This window comes from Sinocyclocheilus grahami, unplaced genomic scaffold (genome assembly GCF_001515645.1).
Source record: "Sinocyclocheilus grahami isolate Dianchi unplaced genomic scaffold, SAMN03320097.WGS_v1.1 scaffold343.1, whole genome shotgun sequence".
In the NCBI taxonomy this organism is placed as follows: Eukaryota; Metazoa; Chordata; class Actinopteri; order Cypriniformes; family Cyprinidae; genus Sinocyclocheilus; species Sinocyclocheilus grahami.
Window position 1 is genome coordinate 1,061,750 of NW_015505522.1, and position 20,000 is coordinate 1,081,749.

Sequence of the window (20,000 nt, forward strand, 5' to 3'; positions counted from 1 at the left end):
TTATCTGTTTTTGCAAATAAACTCTTCATATATATATATATACAGTATATGTGTGTGTGTGTGTGTGTGTGTAGAGAGAGAGAGAGAGAGAGAGAGAGAGAGAGAGGTCAAAAGAATTAGTAAGAGATCTTTTGCTCTGTAACAAATCCTAACTAGACAGCATTTTAAGGCATCACAGCCGCACACCTGATCACTTTAATATGTCCTTGCTGAATGAAAGTAGTATATGAATGGTACTGACTACTACTAATTGGTAATGTATTATGGCTTCCACAAAAATATGAAGCAGCAAAACTGCTAATCAACACTGATAATAATCAGAAATGTTTTTTTTAGCAGCAGATCAGCATATTATACTGATTTCTGAAGATCATGTGACACTGAAAATTTTTTTATAATTATTTTATTAAAAATAAAATAATCTTAGTACAGAGTTGCTGCTTATGTAGAGCGTTCCAAATCAATCATGTTTGTTCCAATTCAGTTAGGATGATCCCTTAGAAGGCATCAAGCCTGTTCACTAGGTTCTAATAGCGTGGTTGTCAGTTTTAAACCGCACCCAATTGAAATCAGACGACCGGTCGGACTGCTTCGTTTACATACGAACCTAGCTTGATGTCTCCGTCCAGCGTGAGGAGGATGTTTCCAGCCTTCAGGTCTCTGTGGATGATCTTCATGCTGTGGAGATACTGAAGAGCCTCCAGCATTTGCTTACAGACCACCCGGATCTGAGGCTCTTCAAGACCCCTGTCCAGCTCTGAAAGACACAAACGATAAAATCTTCAGACTAGTGCATCAAACACTTCAAAAGAAAAAAGCTCTTATATTATATTATATTATAAAGACAATTTGAACCCTATTTTTAAAATTATTAAAAGGTATTTTACAATTAAAAATGAAAATTCTGTCAGTGTCAAACACACAAACATACATATTCAATAAACTTGAGTTTGAGAGGGCAATGAACTTTAAGTGACCTTGACTGGCTCGTTCAAAAAAACACCCAAAATAATGCAATATCCTGTTTAAACTTCAGGGGAAATGAGTCTGCCTACTCACCGATGAGCTAATAACCAAGATCATCAAAAGGAAGTTGCAGGGGGCTTTTATAAAAACGATAACATGAAGGAAAGCAATAAGAGATTCAGGTCTTACCTAACATGGTGGCATCGACAGCACCTCCGGGGCAAAACTCGATCATTATCTGTGAGGGAAATGAGGTAAATTGTGAGAGGGTTTTGTTCAGGGCAGAGATTTCTGGCTCATTCAGACACACAAGAACTCAGTGGAGTTGGAAGAAAAGAGTAATTTGATGTAAACAGGAAAAGGTGGTGCAGTGTATGCGAACAATGTCAGACTGATCTTTGAGAATTAGAGGAATGAACCATGTTTTTTTTTTTTTTTAAGAATTCTCTTCAAGGCTGCATTTATATAATCACAAATACAGTAAAATCAGTAATATTGTGAAATATTATTACACTTTAAAACAGCTGTTTTCTATGTGAATGTGTTAAACTGTAATGTATTTCTGTGATGCGCAGCTGTATTTTCAGCATCATTACTCCAGTCTTCAGTGTCACATGATCTTCAGAAATCAGTATGATATGCTGATCAGTGTTGGAAACAGTTGTCTTTTATATCACATTTGATCAATTTAACACATCCTTACTGAATAAAATGATTAATTTCTTTCAAAAAAAAAAGAAGAAAAAAAAACATTGACCCCAAGCTTTTGAATGGTAATGTATTGGTACAAACTAGTGCTGTCGAAATTATCAATTAAGTTTCCAGTTTAACGGCGTTAAAAATATTTAACGCAGGGGCGGGGCTAAGGTTGGCTGCGCCACTCACAACTGCTGCTTCAGTTTCTTTTTTCTTGACAAAATTGTGTTTATTTAGACGCAGAACATCTTTACAGGCACATCAGATGGGAGACTTTCCCTTTCCCATTTTTGTTTTTCAATAAAAACTAATTTCCCTCTCCTGTCTGCCGTTATACTGTGCTTGTAACACATGCTCTTCAATTGCATGCACAAATGCGCCGGCGCGCTGTATATCATTTTATATTCAAGCGCAATTATATATAAAAGGTTGTGGGAAAACACGATGCGTATCAGATCCGCGTCACGTTCAGCAGCGGCAGCTCTTAAAGTAATAGCAGCCGAAACAACCTAATAACCAGCTGCTGTGATGACTGTTCATCAAGAACAAAAGAAAAAGAGGAAATCAGTAACATCTGTAGCTTTAAGGATTCGTCTATATTTAATTTAGAATTTAGTGTTTGATAACTTTATTTAAACCTACTTGCTAAAGGGCACAGGGAAATATTACATTTATTATAATGGGTTTATGTGAAGATTGTTTTAAGTTCACTTAAATTAGAAATTGTTATTTTTTAAAGCCTAATAAATGATAAAATTGATAGATCTCATTTATACCGTAATGTTGAATGGCTATAATCAATGGTCAATTTCATAGAGACATCAGTGTTATTGGTATCAGTGATAACCGCCTTCAGTCATAAAAAAGATGCCACTAAACAAATATTTAAAAATATACTCTTTTTATGTTGTTTGTAGTAATTTGAAGATTGCATGTGAAATTATTGCAACATAAAAGCATATTTTAAAACTTTAATGTTAGGTGAGTTTAATAACGATTAACCGTGATTAATTTCAGAAAACAAATGTGTGATTAATTCGTTAAAAAATTTGAATTGATTGACAGCACTAGTACAAACGATTTCTATTTTTTTTTAAATAGCTGTTCTTTTAACTTTTTATTCATCAAAGAATCCTGGAAAAAAGTAGCACAGGTTCCAAAAAAAAATATTAAGCAGCACAACTGCTTAGAAAACTATAATTTTAAATTGTCATAATATTTCACAATATTAGTGTTTTCACTGTATTTTTGATCAAATAAATGCAGCCTTGATGCGCAGAATAAACTTATACAAAAAACATCAAAATTCTTTCAGATGCCAAACTTTTCAACGACAAATACAGTAGTTTACACAAACTAAAAATCAACTGCTGTTTTTGAATCAGTCTGGCAGGCTGACTGGTTAGATTAGAAACATTTGCCCAGAGATGATAATTTAGGTGAAATATAGTTGACATAACGATTAAACTTCACAAACAGTTTAGTGAAACGTGATCATTTACACTGTGTCTTAACCAGACACAACAAAACAAACTTCCAGTGACCAGAAATGTGTTTTATGCACACTAGAAGGGAAAATTCTGCCTGCGACACAATCACAACCAAATCTGAGGTTTAATTTACAGTTATGTGGAACACAACTGTGGACCAGTGAGTCTACGCTGTAGGCGGGGCTTCAGTGCTGCAGAAATAACAACTTAAGGAAAAGAAGAAGAAGAACACAAAACTGAAAAAAAATGCCCTGCAGTCTGTCATTGTTGCAGCTGGTTAAGACAAAAACTGACATTTGCATGGAAGAGACAGACTTGTTCATAGCCTGGCTAGGACATGTGCTATAGTTTGACTAGAAAAATAATACTCAAATCACTCTTATTTCTATGGAACTTGAGTTATTCAGTGTCACTGGCTGAGTCTGCATTTATTTCTAGACTGTGCTGATGTTTCAGTTTTTGTTCCTCTATTTGAACACATTTACAGATTGTGTAATGATTAAAGATTAGGGATGCACGATATTGGTTTTTTGCCGATATCCCGATATTTTTCAACTCATTTTTGCCGATACCGATGCCGATGCCGATACCAATATATTTCCTTTTTTTGGAAACAACACCAAGTCTCTCCTGTGCAGAGATTCTAAACAAATAATTTTAAATTTTGATTAGTTTTTAACAAAAACTTATTTGTTAGAATTTTAAAAAACAATAATGAATTTCTTTTATAATGAGAGTGCATTGAAAGCTTTGAAAATACTATAAATCAATCACTCTTTTTTCAGAGAGACGCAGTGGTGGTAACCTTAACATTTTATTTAAAGATTTAACATTTGTAGATGGTCTAAAGAAAAAGAGTTGTAAACATTCTGAAAATCTTTCAGAGCTCATAATCTGTTTGAAAAAAAGAAAAAACATTAACATTAATACATTAATAAACAAATCTGTATAAAATTATTTAATTAGCAAGTGTCATGTTTGTGATTTTTATTCATGCAAGCTATATCTTCTGACCTTTAAATCAAAACATACTCGTGATTTTACGACATCCGTTACTGCTTTATTTAATCAGAAATACAATCTTAATGTTATTTGTGTATTTTACTATCATTTTATTACAAGTAGGCCAACAGCGCCCCCTAGGCGCTAGTGACTGTTGAATCTATTGCGCGTTTTTAACAAAAACTTATTTGTTAGAATTTTAAAAAACAATAATGAATTTCTTTTATAATGAGAGTGCATTGAAAGCTTTGAAAATACTATAAATCAATCACTTTTTTTTTCAGAGAGACGCAGTGGTGGTAACCTTAACATTTTATTTAAAGATTTAACATTTGTAGATGGTCTAAAGAAAAAGAGTTGTAAACATTCTGAAAATCTTTCAGAGCTCATAATCTGTTTGAAAAAAAGAAAAAACATTAACATTAATACATTAATAAACAAATCTGTATAAAATTATTTAATTAGCAAGTGTCATGTTTGTGATTTTTATTCATGCAAGCTATATCTTCTGACCTTTAAATCAAAACATACTCGTGATTTTACGACATCCGTTACTGCTTTATTTAATCAGAAATACAATCTTAATGTTATTTGTGTATTTTACTATCATTTTATTACAAGTAGGCCAACAGCGCCCCCTAGGCGCTAGTGACTGTTGAATCTATTGCGCAGCGGATACGTCATTGTGTTCATGCATTCTCAGTTTAAAAGCAGCGATCAAAACAGTGAATCTAATCACCATTCAGGCAAAAATTAGCTTCAAGAATGACCAAAATGCTGACTTGATGTTATTGCTAGCACACCCTGAGCACATGCGAGTTATTCGTCTTATCGGAAAGACTTATCGGCATAATTGTACATATCGGACCCATGCCGAATGTTTACATTTTAAGCCATTATCGGCCGTTTCCGATATCACAATAATATTGTGCATCCCTATTAAAGATAGATACTTACCACATAAAAACAAGACCAATTCCATTTAAATAAGTTAATTATATCGATCAAACATATTTTTTTTTAAAACATGGAGGATTTTTTAGCTGAATTAAAAAATAAATAATATGAACCTGCCAAAATATATGCAGTAAGTTAGGCCCAATAATAATTCAGTATCATAAACTCTTATATCATAAAAACGGGAATGCTATGACATGACTAACAATGTCATCACGTTCAAATGACAAAGATACACAATATCTGTAATATGTGTGTCAAAGCTGTTGATTAATCTTAACTTGATAAGTTCAACATACAAAAAGCCTTGCCATGTGTTGCAAATGATAACCACCTTAAATAATTTTGTTTTCGCAGTCAAAGCAAATTCCTGAGTCATTAGACAATTTCACAGCATTTTCTCAATGCTCTCTCCAGATGAATGGGATAACTGCCTACCTGTTTAACGTGAGCCAAGAAAACCTACACCTTACATCGCCAGCCAAAACAATAACGGACCAAGATCTTCACATACTGTAATTTGGCTGTCACTGATATGAATTTACAAGTTCTCCAAACAGTTCCAGAAGGTTCCTTTAAAATGTCTATACAAATACACAAGAAGTAAGAGGAATTTACAGATGTAGACAAGAATGACTCCTAATGACTCGCGATTGAGGTGTTCTGTTGTTGGATGTAATAATGAACATAGCAGTCGTCATTTACTCCCGACATCTGAGTCGCTGAAGACACAGTGGATTAAGTTTGTTTCTTAAGGGAATGCGGCCCCCGATCTACCTAAATGCATCTATGTTCACGCGAATCATTCATGATCCAGCTTCACCTCCAGAAGAAGCGAGTATAAGTTTTTTTATGAATCTTTGCAAATCTCCTTTCCTAATAATGTGCTAGTTAGCAAGTTTCACGATGAATGCGGCTAAAGTTTACCGTCTCTCAGAGAGTGGCTCGGAAGAGAGGGGCGGGGTCAGCAGAGCTCATTAGCATTTAAAGCGGCATGCAACAAAACGGCTTGCTCTGAAAAGAGCTGTTTTTGACAAGGTAAAAAGGGTGTTGTTTTACCCTACGATTGAGAAATTTTAACCAAAGTATGTTACAGACTTTTCATAAAGACCCTAAAGAATCATATCAAACTGTGGACAATGGGCATCCGATGACCCCTTTAAAGGTCACTATAAGGGGTGTGCACAAATAGTAAAATATTTGAATATTCGATCTGTAATTATTAAATAAAAAAAATTCAAACACTACTTGAACGAATCGATGAATCGCCTGCGATTATGAACGCGATATTGCATAGCTTGTCAGTGAAATACGGCTCTGTGTAGTAAATGCTGCTCCATCTGAAAGCACGTGATGGAGATTTACTACTGATTACAGAACCGGCTTTACTGACGAGATGCGCATGACAATCGCATTCGATTATTTGCACAGCCCTATGTCATATGCATGCCAAAGTAAATTTTTGCGTATAAATAGCACGCCAAATCGAAACAAACTCATGCTATTGATACGCACTTTCATGAGATTGGGTTGGACATACATATGTATGCTTCCTACCTAAGTTTCCTTGAGGGAGAGTGGTTTAAGAAAAGAAAACACAAAGCGCTGAAAGAAACTTTGCTTAGGACAGAGTTATCTTTGTGTCTCTGGAACGTTTGTGTCGGCGCATGTTCTTATTTTTATCAGACTGAGGTGCCAACTTTAACCCGAGCATGTGGATATTGTTTTTCTCAACATTAACATGTGAAACAATATAAACATGATAAACCCAGGCCAACTCCAATGTAAGTACATTCTGTACTGTAATTGGCATGGTCTGCTTTATTTTTTAGTTTGTTCTGCTTGAGCTTTAATGCTTTTGTTCTTTATATATATTTTTTGCTTACACATGTTTTCAAAGAAAACCCTGAGATATAACGTAGTGTTGTGTAAGAATGTCGTGTATAATGTCTAATCATAAGCTTGTTTAGAAATGGTGACAAAAACTTGATTTAAAGTTTATTTGAATATTCGTTTTTTTATGAGCCCAAATATTCGAATACAATATTTTAGAAAAATGCCCATCCCTAGTCACTATGTAATCACATGTCGTTCCAAAACACATACTATATAAAATTAATGAATGAAAAAATACAAGGCGGCACAATAAACGCATCATTAAACTAGTCCATGTGACTTTTGTGCTATGTATTTAAACTCTTCTGGAGTCATATGATTATAATGTATGCGGAAGAGGCCTAATTTGTCACTGTCATTCTTCAAATTCATACGGGTTTGGAACAACATGATTAATGATAACAGAATTTTTGGCTGGACTACTCCTTTAGGAATGTACATAGTTAGAGAGATTCTTCAATGTTTAAGTAGAACAGCAGAGTTTGTAATGTCTTGAAGATCCTGAGCCAAAACTGCAAAAGTACTCAAAACGATTTGTTCATGGAAATACTGTCCCATCAAAGCAAAGCCCACCACCCTCATGAATCGAACCCTGTGGACTGGTAAACACAAGTGTCTGTATATTTAGTGATGGAGGCGATTACACAGTGACAAGGTTTCATGACTGCCTCCAAGATACATAAACCACATACCAAAGCAAAGAGACATGGCATCAATCCAACAAACCAATGCACAATCCATGATGGTCAGCAACTTCACTCCTGAATCCCTCTGCTTAAAAAATATTCAGCAGTTAAATAAGTACACAATTAAATAACACCAATTTAGGTAAACCAATTACCAAGCAATGCTTAATTTTGTTCAGTCTGTGGTGTAAAAAGGTCGCATTAGCAATTAATAAAAAACACTTCAGCAAAACATGCTGAGGTCAAAGTGTCTGAAGAATTTTTGGGTATAATATGTCACAGTTCACTTTATTTTGCTATCCTCACTTACTTAAATAAACTATAGTGTCCTGCGCCCACTAGTAAAAAAAAAAATATCAAAAATTATATCTGGTGTCTGAATAATGTTTGGTTTGACTGTATTTACACACTCAGACAGACCTCTAACTGGCCTTAAAAACGTGCTAAGATTAAAATATACAAGTCTCTAGGATATACTGGTCTCAAGATATGGACTGGGACCTGGCTCAGGCTCCAACCCCAAAAATGAAGTTTTAATAACAGTAATGCTTTCCTTCTTAGAGACATGAATCTGTGCTCGCCCCAAACAACAGCAGATTATGAGGCTGACGTCACTGAACAAGTTTGCCTGTGTCATGATCGTACATTTATATAATTGTTGTATGATCCATACAGGGTGTTTCCTATGGCCAGAGACGCTGGGTTAGTCTCCAGCATCCCCGTTGCCCTACATAGGACACGCTGTTTGGAAAACGGGTGGATAGATTAATGAATGCTGAATGACAGCAAATATAGCCACGTCTACTGTGTACTAGAGAAAAGACTCCCTTTCAGCATATTCATTACTGAGCCAACATCGTCCAATGAGTCACTGGCCTGACGGATAATCCAGGCGTTTTTCAAACAATACACACATGACTGTGTTTGCACAGAGAATGTACAGGAAGAGCTATTATGACAAGATCCTGAAGACACTAGAGAAAATACAGTGACTAGATATCACAGAACTAAAAGATTTAAGATTTGATGATTTGTGGGTCAATGACAAATAACCATGAAAAAGGGAAAAGCAATGTGTATTCAAGTTGGTTTTGAGGGGGGGGACTTACGTTCATATCTTAAATCAGTATTTTAAAATTATTTTATAATAATAGTAATAAAGTTTCCAAATGTGTACATTTCAAACAATGGTAATTTTTTTGACTGTATAGGTCAGAAATACTGTATATTTCAGATAAATGACAAATTATGTGTTAAACAGCATGGCTTAGAGAAAGATTTTTTTCAAATTGAAAATAAAATCCGTTTAAACCTTTAAATGCTAAATGTACTTCAAGGGGCAAGAATATACATTTCAAACATTAAAATTAATTTTGGACAACATAAATATATTTAAATTGAAAATATATTTAAAAAGTCCCAAACATATATGAGGAGACGCAAGTATCTAAAACTTCTTTAAAATATAATCATGCAGATATATTTTAAAATCTATATTAGCAATATATTTTGACCATTTTCGTCTATTTTAAAATATATTACAAAATATCTGTAATAGTATACGTTTTGTGCCATATGGGGTATAATGATTTTTTTTTCACTTTAACATTTCAAAACCAACTTAAATTTAGATATTCAATCATCGAAAAGGTGTATTTAAATAATTGCTTGTAAATAAATAAGTAAATTAATTAATAAAATTAAAATAAAATAAAATAAATAAAATTAAAATTAAATTAAATTAAATTAAATTAAAATAAAATAAAATTAATTAATTAAATAAAATAAAATAAAATTAATTAAATAAAAATTAAATTAAATTAAATAAAAATTAAATTAAATAAAAATTAAATTAAATTAAATTAAATTAAATTAAATTAAATTAAATTAAATTAAATTAAATGTCCTTTAGTTTCAGTATCACCTGTCGACGTAATACAAACTGGAGAAACCAGTCACTGGCATCTACATCTACATCAGTTGCTTGCTTTCTGAAATGTGTGGAATCTTCCAAATGACACACCGATGCCCGCCAGCACAGAAGGGCAGAATAACCAGTCAGACCACATGAACAAAGTCAGACTGTGAGAGTTTGAGCAAACACACACACAGGAGAGATTCCTCGAGCGCCTACACACATCTCAGACAAACGTAACAAGAGGTTAAACAAACAGAAACGACTGAGGGTTTAATGAGACAATTCCACAACACTGTTAACAGCTGCCAGAGGCAATAAAGACTGTATAACTCGACTGATTCCGGACATGTACACTGAACCTTATTCAACCTGCTGAATAATTAATTATGATGATTATCACTTTCCCCTCACTGTCACAGAGCTCCACGCTTACATTTAGATGCAACAGATGGCTAGAGGACTTTATCCAAGAGCCTGTAGAGAGATGAGCCACGATCGCGATCATGGATTTTCCTTAACGCTTTAAAATAAAAGATTTGGATGTAGCATGTTGACCTGGAATGGTAACTTTACAGCCTACTATTTTAATAGCACGTGAAACAGCATGTAGTAAATAATAATTTATGTGTTCAACACTATTATGCTTCTTTGTTGTCCCTGTTGTAAAAAACTATAGAACCATCACAGACTACAAACATTACAAACCATCAACTTTTAACTATTAAAAAATGGTTTTCTGTAGTGTGCTTTGGGACATAAGCCACCAATAGAAAGTGACCAGTTACCAGTAGAGACCCACAGGGTCCATTACAGTTTCCATTAAAACCAATACATGTCCCATTATAACCAGTAAAACCATTACAAATTTTGTGATGGTGTCTATTATTATTTTTTTCAGCAGGGGTCAAAACCTTGAGTAACATTGACTGAAGTCAATTTTATAGCCATTTAATGTTCTTCACGGTACGTAATGTCTTCAAATAGCACTAGTCAGTAAAAACATCCTATTGTTGACCTTTGCTGAGATACTAGACTCAACATTAATTTCTGATAATGTCGAGGCACACTGAACTGAAGCAGACAGCGTGTGACGGCGATAAAAGAGGATAAGAGAAGATTATGTTGGCGGTGAGCGCACAGATGGAGGAGAGACAGCAGTCTTGAGCTCTCATCCTTCATCCGGCTGTTTAATTGGCTCTCAGGAGCGACAGAAGAGTTCAGAAGATCCCATGACACACGGTGATATGGCACGTTTGAGCCCTGATGCATGAGGCCAGAGATCTTCACACACCTGTTGCATGTTAACACGGCTGCTGACCTCTAGACTTCAGTCGAAAACAAATCAGGGAAAAATACGTTATACCTGTAGGTGATGCTATATAGATGTAAGGGACAATCCACAGCTAGCTGTGCATAAAACGATTTTATTGCACGACGTGGAGGCAAAGAACCACCCGACGCAAAGCAGACTGTGATTTACCTGAAGCTGTGCATCTCTCTCAACAAAGTTTAGTTACTATTTTACCCGCTCGTTGCTGAGAAATATAATGCATCGATTCACTACCGAAGTTATTTTATTAATAGAAGTCGTGGAGCAGCGATGACAAGGTTCTGTGCTCCTGGATGTTTCTCTGTGTGTGTGCGTGTTTGTTTGTGTGCATCAACTAAAGCAGCCAATCAGAATCGAGTATTCAGACAGACCATATACATATATATTCAGTTTAACGTGCAGATATTCCAGTTTAATACACATAGACAGCTTATTCTCTGCATACTAAAATAGTAATTGTTTTTGCCATTCTGTTTGGTGACACTAAAATATTATACACTTCAGATTAAGAGGAGTTAATTTTTTTAATTATAAAAACTATTAAACTTTCTAAATTAATAAATAAATAACAGTCAACACCAAAAAAAAGAAAAAAACTCTTGGTTTACATATTTTTATAGGCTGTTTTTTCTGTTTTGCATATTATGACTAGGAAAAATTGCCAAAAATATATTTATTTGTAAATGAACAACATTTAGCCAAAAAGGTCTACCAGTTTCGAATCAAATCAAACATTACACGTATACAATAGTTCAGTGAAATGACATGTGAACGAACCAAATGCTTGAGGTCTGAGCATCTGCATCACCAGAAACGGTGAAGCCAACCTGACACACTCCAGTTAAAAAGAACAAGTGCTCGTTATGTTTGACAACAAGTGTGCAGCTATTTCCTTTCACAAAACCCCACAAACATTCCCATCTGAATGCAGTTCATCGAGAGAGAGATTTTACGACCAGACGCCTCGTCCACACCCAGATATGTTCATCTGTGACAGTGAAGGACTGCTCAGACAGCTATGCCAGGCGTCTGCAGATGATCGCAGAACACACCTCTTGCTTTAGTATGAGAAAATGCGAATTTGACATGCGTCAACGCTAATTATAAACTTTTCTATTACTAACCGATTTTTTGCAGCTTAAAAGCAATGTATAAATCAACAGAGCACTGCGGTTATGACATTTTTGTAGACCGACCTGTAAGTTACCTAATAGGATGTTCCACTGGCTTTTACACATTGATAATCTGCTGAAGAAGCTTAAACCAAAACCGGGGTTCTTTTATCGTTTAAAAAACTGCTTTCCTTATGAGGCAAGAAGGAACTAGTGAGAGTACTTTTTTTCCTCTGTAATTGATTATGGTGACCTAGTATATATGCATGCATCTTCTTCATCTATATTAAAGAAACTGGACTCTGTCTATCATGCAGCGTTACGCTTTGTTTGTGGTGCAGATTCACGTACACTTTACGAATCATTGGCATGGTCTTCACATCATAGGAGGAAATTGCACATGTATATGTTTATTGTTAAGGCACTTTTAGGTAAGTAGCCTTCTTATATTTCAAATCTCCTAATTCTTTACACAAATAGTTACTGTACTAGATCTCAATCGTTCATTCGGTTAAAAGTTTCCTTTTATGCCCTTATCTAATTAAATTAGAATCATTGCCATCCCTGGGTACTTTTAAACGGCTTTTGCAAACTGTTTTAAAGGAGTCTTGTACATGTTTCGCTTGATCTTACTTTGATCAATTGTTTTGTACGAGTATTTTGTTTTGTAGTTGGTTTTGTGCGCAACTTTGTGTGCTGCCGTCTTGACGAGGTCTCCCTGGAAGAAGAGACTGTGAAGTCTCAATGGGATTCTCCTTGCAAAATAAAAAATTAAATAAAATAAAATAAAAAAAATTCATTTCATTCATGTCCACAGCCCAGTTATGGACCAACGGCGCTGGGTAGATTACTTACAAATTGTAGTCCATTTCCGATTTCAGTACGATTAGTAATGTAGTCTATTACACATTTTAGGTCATATAATCAGACTACTTTTTGATTACTTTTGACCTACCTCGTTTATCACATTAATTTAGGTCAGAATAATCTTGTACCGTATTGATATAAAAATACAAAGAGAAAGAAGATACATTTCATTCGTTGTTATTAACAACATTACACATTATATTATGTCAAGATTTCCCAAACTGGGGTTTTAGAAGGACCTGCAGAACCTGAACTCACCTGTTTGTGAGTTTAATGAAAAAACGAATAATTAATTAAATCATAAAAATGTTAAATTAAAATAAATACTTTTAAAAGAACAACAATCAAAATAAAACACTTACTAAAAAAAAAAAGATGAAATATTTTACTTGTTTAGCTGCATGTCATGTGACCATTAACCATTGTCAGAGAACCATGGACATGCAAATGTGTTAATTAATTATTAATTGATTACCTTAAAATCTCAGGCAGGGCTTCAAGTAAATATATTAGGTGAAAGAGGTTCAGCAAACAAAAAGTTGGGAATCCCTACGAAATAATGTGAATTTGTGCAATTTATTGTGTTATTGTATATTGTGTTAATCGCATCCAAAATAAAAGTTTTTGTTTATATAATATATATATATGTGTGTGTGTGCGTGTATATTTATTATGTATTTATAAATACACACACATACAGTATATATTTTAGAAATATTTACATGCATATACTTTTATATTCTTATATTTAAATATATTAAATATATTAAGATAACATCTTTTTCTTAAATGTATACATGCACGTGTATACATAATAAATATACACAGCACACACACATATATTAGGAAAAAGCACTTTAAGATTGTTTTTTCCAAAGTTTGCATGTCTGTAACTCAAGACATTTTAAATACATCTTAATATCATTTTAGATTTTAATAATAAACCTATAAATCTCTGTGTAAAAATGATGATGCTGCCATCTTTCTAAAGTCAGATGAATAACTCAGTAAATATTCATCCATGGCATTGAATATTTCGGCTTTCTTCTTCATTTATGTATTTCTTTCACTGAAATGCCCCGATGAGCGTGTGTGTGTGTATGACGTCTCCAAAGATGATTAATTTAAACTCGCTGAGCAATTCAGAAACTATGTCACACCTTGTAGTGTTCACGAAAGCTCAGTTTGCGCCGTTTAACCATCTTACCGACAGATTGTTGTCGTAGAAGAAGGCATCGAGCAGTTTGACGATGTACTGATGGTTGCAGGACGCTAAGATGTCGATCTCCACCATGTAGTCCTCCAGCTCCTCTTCACTTTTGGTTTCGATGACTTTGGCTGCAGCTAGTGCACCGGTTTCTTTATTCTGGGCCTGAAACACAAACCAGTTTGCATCAAAACAAAGTCAGTGTGATTCACATGATTACATCCCGCTGATATTCCCGTTTCATGCTCGTCGCTTCGGTGCGGTTATTTCACCAGGCCTCTGCGATTCAGCTTTAGTTCTCCGTTAGAGCTCAAATAACGAGCATTACTGCTGTTTTACTGCACATTGATAAAGGTTTGATTCATGTTTGAATGGAAAGGATTGGGGAAAAGATAGGAAAGCCATTTAATATTTTGATGTAATATAACATGCATCAATAAATCAGTGCAAGTAAGAGTGTTAATGATACAGTTAGTAAAAAAATAATACTTTAAAATAATGTGTCAAGTTCTTTTGGTTGTACTTTTCTAAGATTCCATGTTTTATATGCATTTTATCTGTATTCTTCTATTGTATTTTGGTTTAATGTTTTTGGAAAACGTTTATACCAAACGTCTCAGTTTAATGAATCTTAAAAAGTAAAAAAGTAATTTAGATTTTAATAATAAACCTATAAATCTCTGTGTAAAAATGATGATGCTGCCATCTTTCTAAAGTCAGATGAATAACTCAGTAAATATTCATCCATGGCATTGAATATTTTCGTTACATTATTACATTTATGTATTTCTTTCACTGAAATGACCCGATGAGCGTGTGTGTGTATGACGTCTCCAAAGATGATTAATTTAAACTCGCTGAGCAATTCAGAAACTATGTCACACCTTGTAGTGCGGCCATATAATCACTTTATCACTAATTTCTTTTGATGTGGACATCTTAACGTCTTTGATCCATGAACAAACCTAGCTTTGTCATAAAAATTTAATTACCTTATTTAAATTTTTTTGCATTTTTGTCACACCAAAGACCTAAAGACCTTTTGATTCAATTTTTCAAATACTGATGAGCAGCGAAGCAGCTTTGTTACCTTTTTTCCAGATATTACACATTTTTTTTACACTGACATTTCAGCCCAAGCAAACCATATTTTCAGATTTTTTTATGCATTTCCAACATAAACTATAAATAACTAAATAAAGGTATATAGTCAAACAGAAGCAGTTTTCACGTGTGAGATTTGAGAAACATGTTAGTACGCAGCATTAATCGAGGTGGAGTCGGTCATTGTGGTTAGATGTTTTTAGAGGAAACTGTTGCCAAACCACTCAAAAACAAGACTTCCGCTTTTGTCATAAAAAATCTATTTAAAGGAGTCATATGATGTGATTTCAAGTTTTGCTTTCTCTTTGGAGTGTTACAAGCTGATTGTGCATAGATAAGATCCCTGAAGTTGCAAAGACTGAAGTCTTAAAACCAAAGAGAACATGATTTGGCACAACTAACAGACAGTAAGACTTGCATACGTTTAACTGTGATAAAATGTATCACAGAAGATAATTAGTTTTATACAAAATAGGGGGGAAAAAAACAACGTTAGTGTATTGTCAGTGGTTGCCATGACATTGCTATGCGGTTGCTTGGGTGTTTGTGTGGTTGCTAGGGTCATGCGGAGGAGTCCAACTGTGCAAATGAATCACACGCTGATGTGATGCTTGACCTAGTAAACACGACTAACTTACTTCTGTCTTAACCTCCGTTCAACGAAACAACAGGAAAAGAAACTCCACACCCTCTGAATATGAAGAAGCACATCAGAAGACCTGCTAACATCTTCCTTGTCATGATTTAGAGGTGTGCGATCGTTATTATCTATGGTAGTATCGTAGCTGACATTATGGAGTAAGTCACTCAAAAAACAAACAGTCAGAGACCATAAGCATTGACTGCCTGACGAAACCTACTAGAATTAAGTTTGAACGTTTCTATAACGCAAGTTACGAAAGCAAAAAACACCTCTGTATGGATTTCGTTTTTTATATTTATAAGATATGCCACACAAGCAAAAGTGCTGTTTTCCTGAATATCAGCACAATCGCAAGAGTTGTATTGATTTTATACAATTCAGCAAACAAAAATTTAATGTTGAGTGAGTTACATTTTAGACACAATACTGTTATTTTTTTCTTCTTGGCTAATGAAAATGGTTCCAAACAAAGCCGGAGCAGAGCATCTGTGCATCTCAGAGAAACACAGCGGTGAATGATCTGCTTTTGAACAAACCATTCAATGATTCAATGATCCATTCATAAAGACGGTCACTTGCTTCGTTTCTAAATGAATCAGCTGGTTTGAATGAATTGTTTGAATGAATGATTCAATGAATCACTCATTAAGGTTTTAATGTAATTTATAAAGCGGAGAGTTCCGGTGCTTGACTCTGATTGGCTGAGCCGCGTTCGAAGCTGTTGTAAATTACGCTACAAAGTAACATACACCTTTGTTTACATTTGTGTGTTGCTCGGCAACCACTTTGTAGCAGCCACAACTGTTTCTGAGGAGCTACATTGTTTGGTGGAAGAATACTGTTTTTATTAATATCACTACACTTTATTTGCTCCGTTTTATTTTGTGAAACCTTACTACGTGCATGGATATAACTTCGCTTCGCGTCATGCCTAACAACGCCCCTTAGCTGGTATAAATTCACTGCAAACCACGGCTTCTTGGGGCTTATTGCTTTAATTTATTTATCCATGGCAGACCTTAACCAGGCAAAGTATCAGCAAAACACACTCCGCAAAATATCATTTAGTTATCATTATCAAAAAAATAGATTTGTCAATATCGCACACTCGGTGACTAAAAAACTCATGGCCAAAAGATGAATGCAGGCAATATTAAGATACATAATGCCATTTGTACAGGATTTTTTTAAAAATGAGGTCAGGAAAGAATAGATATATTTGTAAAAAATCAAGTATTTGGCCATTTTAGTATCAAGTATTTGACCGGCTAGTTTTCTGGTTGTTCTGATCGTCTGTCATTGGTTGGACAAACAGACGGGAGAGAGACTGAAGATCTGAACATCACTAGTGTTTGTACAGTACAGCTGACATATATCAAAAACACTCCTAGCCTCATAGAAGCATTACCATAAATAAAGCCTGAAATCCACTTGCATTTCCATTGAGAGGACCTGCTCAAGGAGATCGAGCAGAAGTCAAGCTAAATATCCTGCAGGGCCACCTTAAACCCTCAATAACAGCAGGATCGTGTACTTTCAACCCAGCGTAATGGCTATTTCATCACATCCATAAAAAGAATACACCTCTGTTTACATCTAGTGCCAGCACACCTTCAGGAAAGCAGCTATCTTTCAGCAGATAAATCTTACTTGTATTGTGTTTTTCCATTTCGTTATTCCAAAAGCCGGTTTTATTAGCAGGTAGGGCTTACACAAGTCAACTAGTCATCAGATTGTGTCAGAATTACCATAATTATGAAATGATAACTCATTCTTGGAAACTATGTGTTATTATGGCAACACTCATAACAATGGATCCATGTGTGGCTTTATGAATGATGACAGCAAAACATATCATAACTCCACTTCCTTTTGCAAAACTTTAAATAAAGAAAAGATCAATTGATCAAAAACATCTTTAAAGTTGTCCAAATGAAGTTCTTAGCAATGCATATTACTAATCATAAATTAAGTTTTGATATATTTGCGGTAGGAAATGTACAAAATATCTTCATGGAACATGATCTTTACTTAATATCCTAATGATTTTTGGCATAAAAGAGAAATGTATAATTGTGACCCATACAATGTATTGTTGGCTATTGCTACAAATATCCCCCAGCGACTTAACACTGCTTTTGTGCTGCAGGCTCACAAATAATTACAAAGAAATGGCTAGTAATTGAGTCCAACTTGAAATATTTAAGTAAAAAAACTGAAATAGTAATTCTTCTAAAACATACTCCTAAAAAAGAATATTGCGTTAAACAACATTATGTAGCATAACTGCCCAAAATCTATATTTAAAAAAGCTCTAACTAAAGTAAAGAAATACTGTTGGGTGAGTTTAAAGTTATTACGTTATTAAGTGCCTAAAACAACATTAGCTTTAAACAAACGTTAAGCCTTGGACTTGGGAGTTTTATTATGATGAATAGTGCCACTTTGATAAAACTGAATGACCAAACGAAACCATTTCTCAAGAATAGCATGACAAACACAAATACTCATGTCTTCAAGTTCAATCAATGGCTTAAACGGTTTCAAAGAACTGGGTGGCAATTGCAAAGCTACAAATAATGATGGACCGAAACAATGAGGCCTTAACCAGATCCTAATGCTGTGGATCTAATATGCAGAATATGTTGATCTCCACCCACAGCGAAGACGCTCTTATCGTTCTGAGCGCTGGTGATTATCCGAGCTCACGCACACTTCACAAGCACTACATGATCGCCGTCACACACTGCAGCCGTGTGCTTTCACGTGTTCTCCATCAATAATTAACAATCAAAGAGTTACCCAGCATTAACTAACGAGAGGACAAAACACCGTCAGAGAGACAGACAATCCAACTGATCTGCAACCAGCTCCATGAGAAATAAATACATTTGGAAAATATTTGGGGTGCATATATTTGCAAATATATGATAAATGATGTGGTGCATGTGAAATCTGGGCATGATTTGACTGAATTCAATTCAGTTATTTTGTTGATGATTTATGCATTGATTACACAGTTTATAATCTTAATGTGACGCATATGTGTCAGTTAAACAGCAAAGATATATGTACAATTTCTGTTATAGTAGTAATAAACGGAATGGGTTTTAAATACACAGCAACCAGGTTTATACATTTATCAACAATCCCATGCATTAAAAACTAACTGAATATTGTTTGTTGCAAAGCCGGACATATTCTAGCCATGTTCATGCTTGGATAATTTTCATTATTTTCACATTGAACAGATTATAAGCAATCTGAATAAATGCATTTTGAATATGATTGTTTACATTATATCAAATAGATGCAAATAGTTAATAATAAACTATGCCTAAGTGCAGAAATCTGACCTGTTTGTACTGTATGACTTACGGATATGCCTCACATTAAGTTTATTAGTTTATCTTAATACTGCGCAATTCAAAAAGATATGCAATTCAAATATATAAATCTTAAATATAACTGAATTGAATTGGGTCGAATCATAGCCAAATATTTTCACCCCAATTTGAACTTTATGAATAGGCCTAAATATTGTTTGTGTAGACATCAAAACACAAATTAAATGCAATCAATTTTCAAACCGAGTAAACAGGCCACACATTATATCTCGCAATCACTTCTTCTGGAATTATTTTGTGGCCGAGCAAAAAATAAAAACAAAATATTGTTTAAATCAGTAAATATTGTGTTTTCAGCATTACATTTTTAATTAAAATGTTAAGTGTTTGTGCAAATGTATTTAGAAATTATGGTAATATTCTAGATAAAAAATAAATACACTTTAAAAAAAAAAAGAGAGATAAATGAGAGTTGCGTACTCTTTCAGAGAATTTCAAACAAAGTCAAAAGAAAAAAAACGTGTTGATTACAATAATGAGAATGCTTAGAGATGCATGCTAAAATTATATTTTTACAAACTTTATGATCTCAAAAATGAAGTTATGCAATTTTATTTGTATGGATTTATTTATTTATTTTTCATTTTGGAGGGAGAAACGACCAGGGCATGTTTTCATGAGATCTGACCCATTCCAGTATTACTGTAGAGGTTATTAAGGTTGTACAGTATTTAACCCTTAGTCAGCCTGGGGACCCTGGATGTCACGCGGCATTTGAA

At 34.3% G+C, this 20,000-nt stretch overlaps 1 protein-coding gene across 1 annotated transcript in view; it reads right to left on the minus strand.

The window, feature by feature from the left end:
- Positions 1–20,000, minus strand: part of LOC107603221 (serine/threonine-protein kinase 10-like) — a 48,792-nt gene that overhangs the window by 27,110 nt on the left and 1,682 nt on the right. The window contains exons 2-4 of the mRNA XM_016295962.1: positions 14,128–14,292; positions 1,156–1,204; positions 608–757 (exon numbers count right to left, since the gene is read on the minus strand). Of these exons, the coding sequence (XP_016151448.1) occupies positions 608–757; positions 1,156–1,204; positions 14,128–14,292 (364 nt within the window). The remainder of the gene's footprint in view (positions 1–607; positions 758–1,155; positions 1,205–14,127; positions 14,293–20,000) is intronic.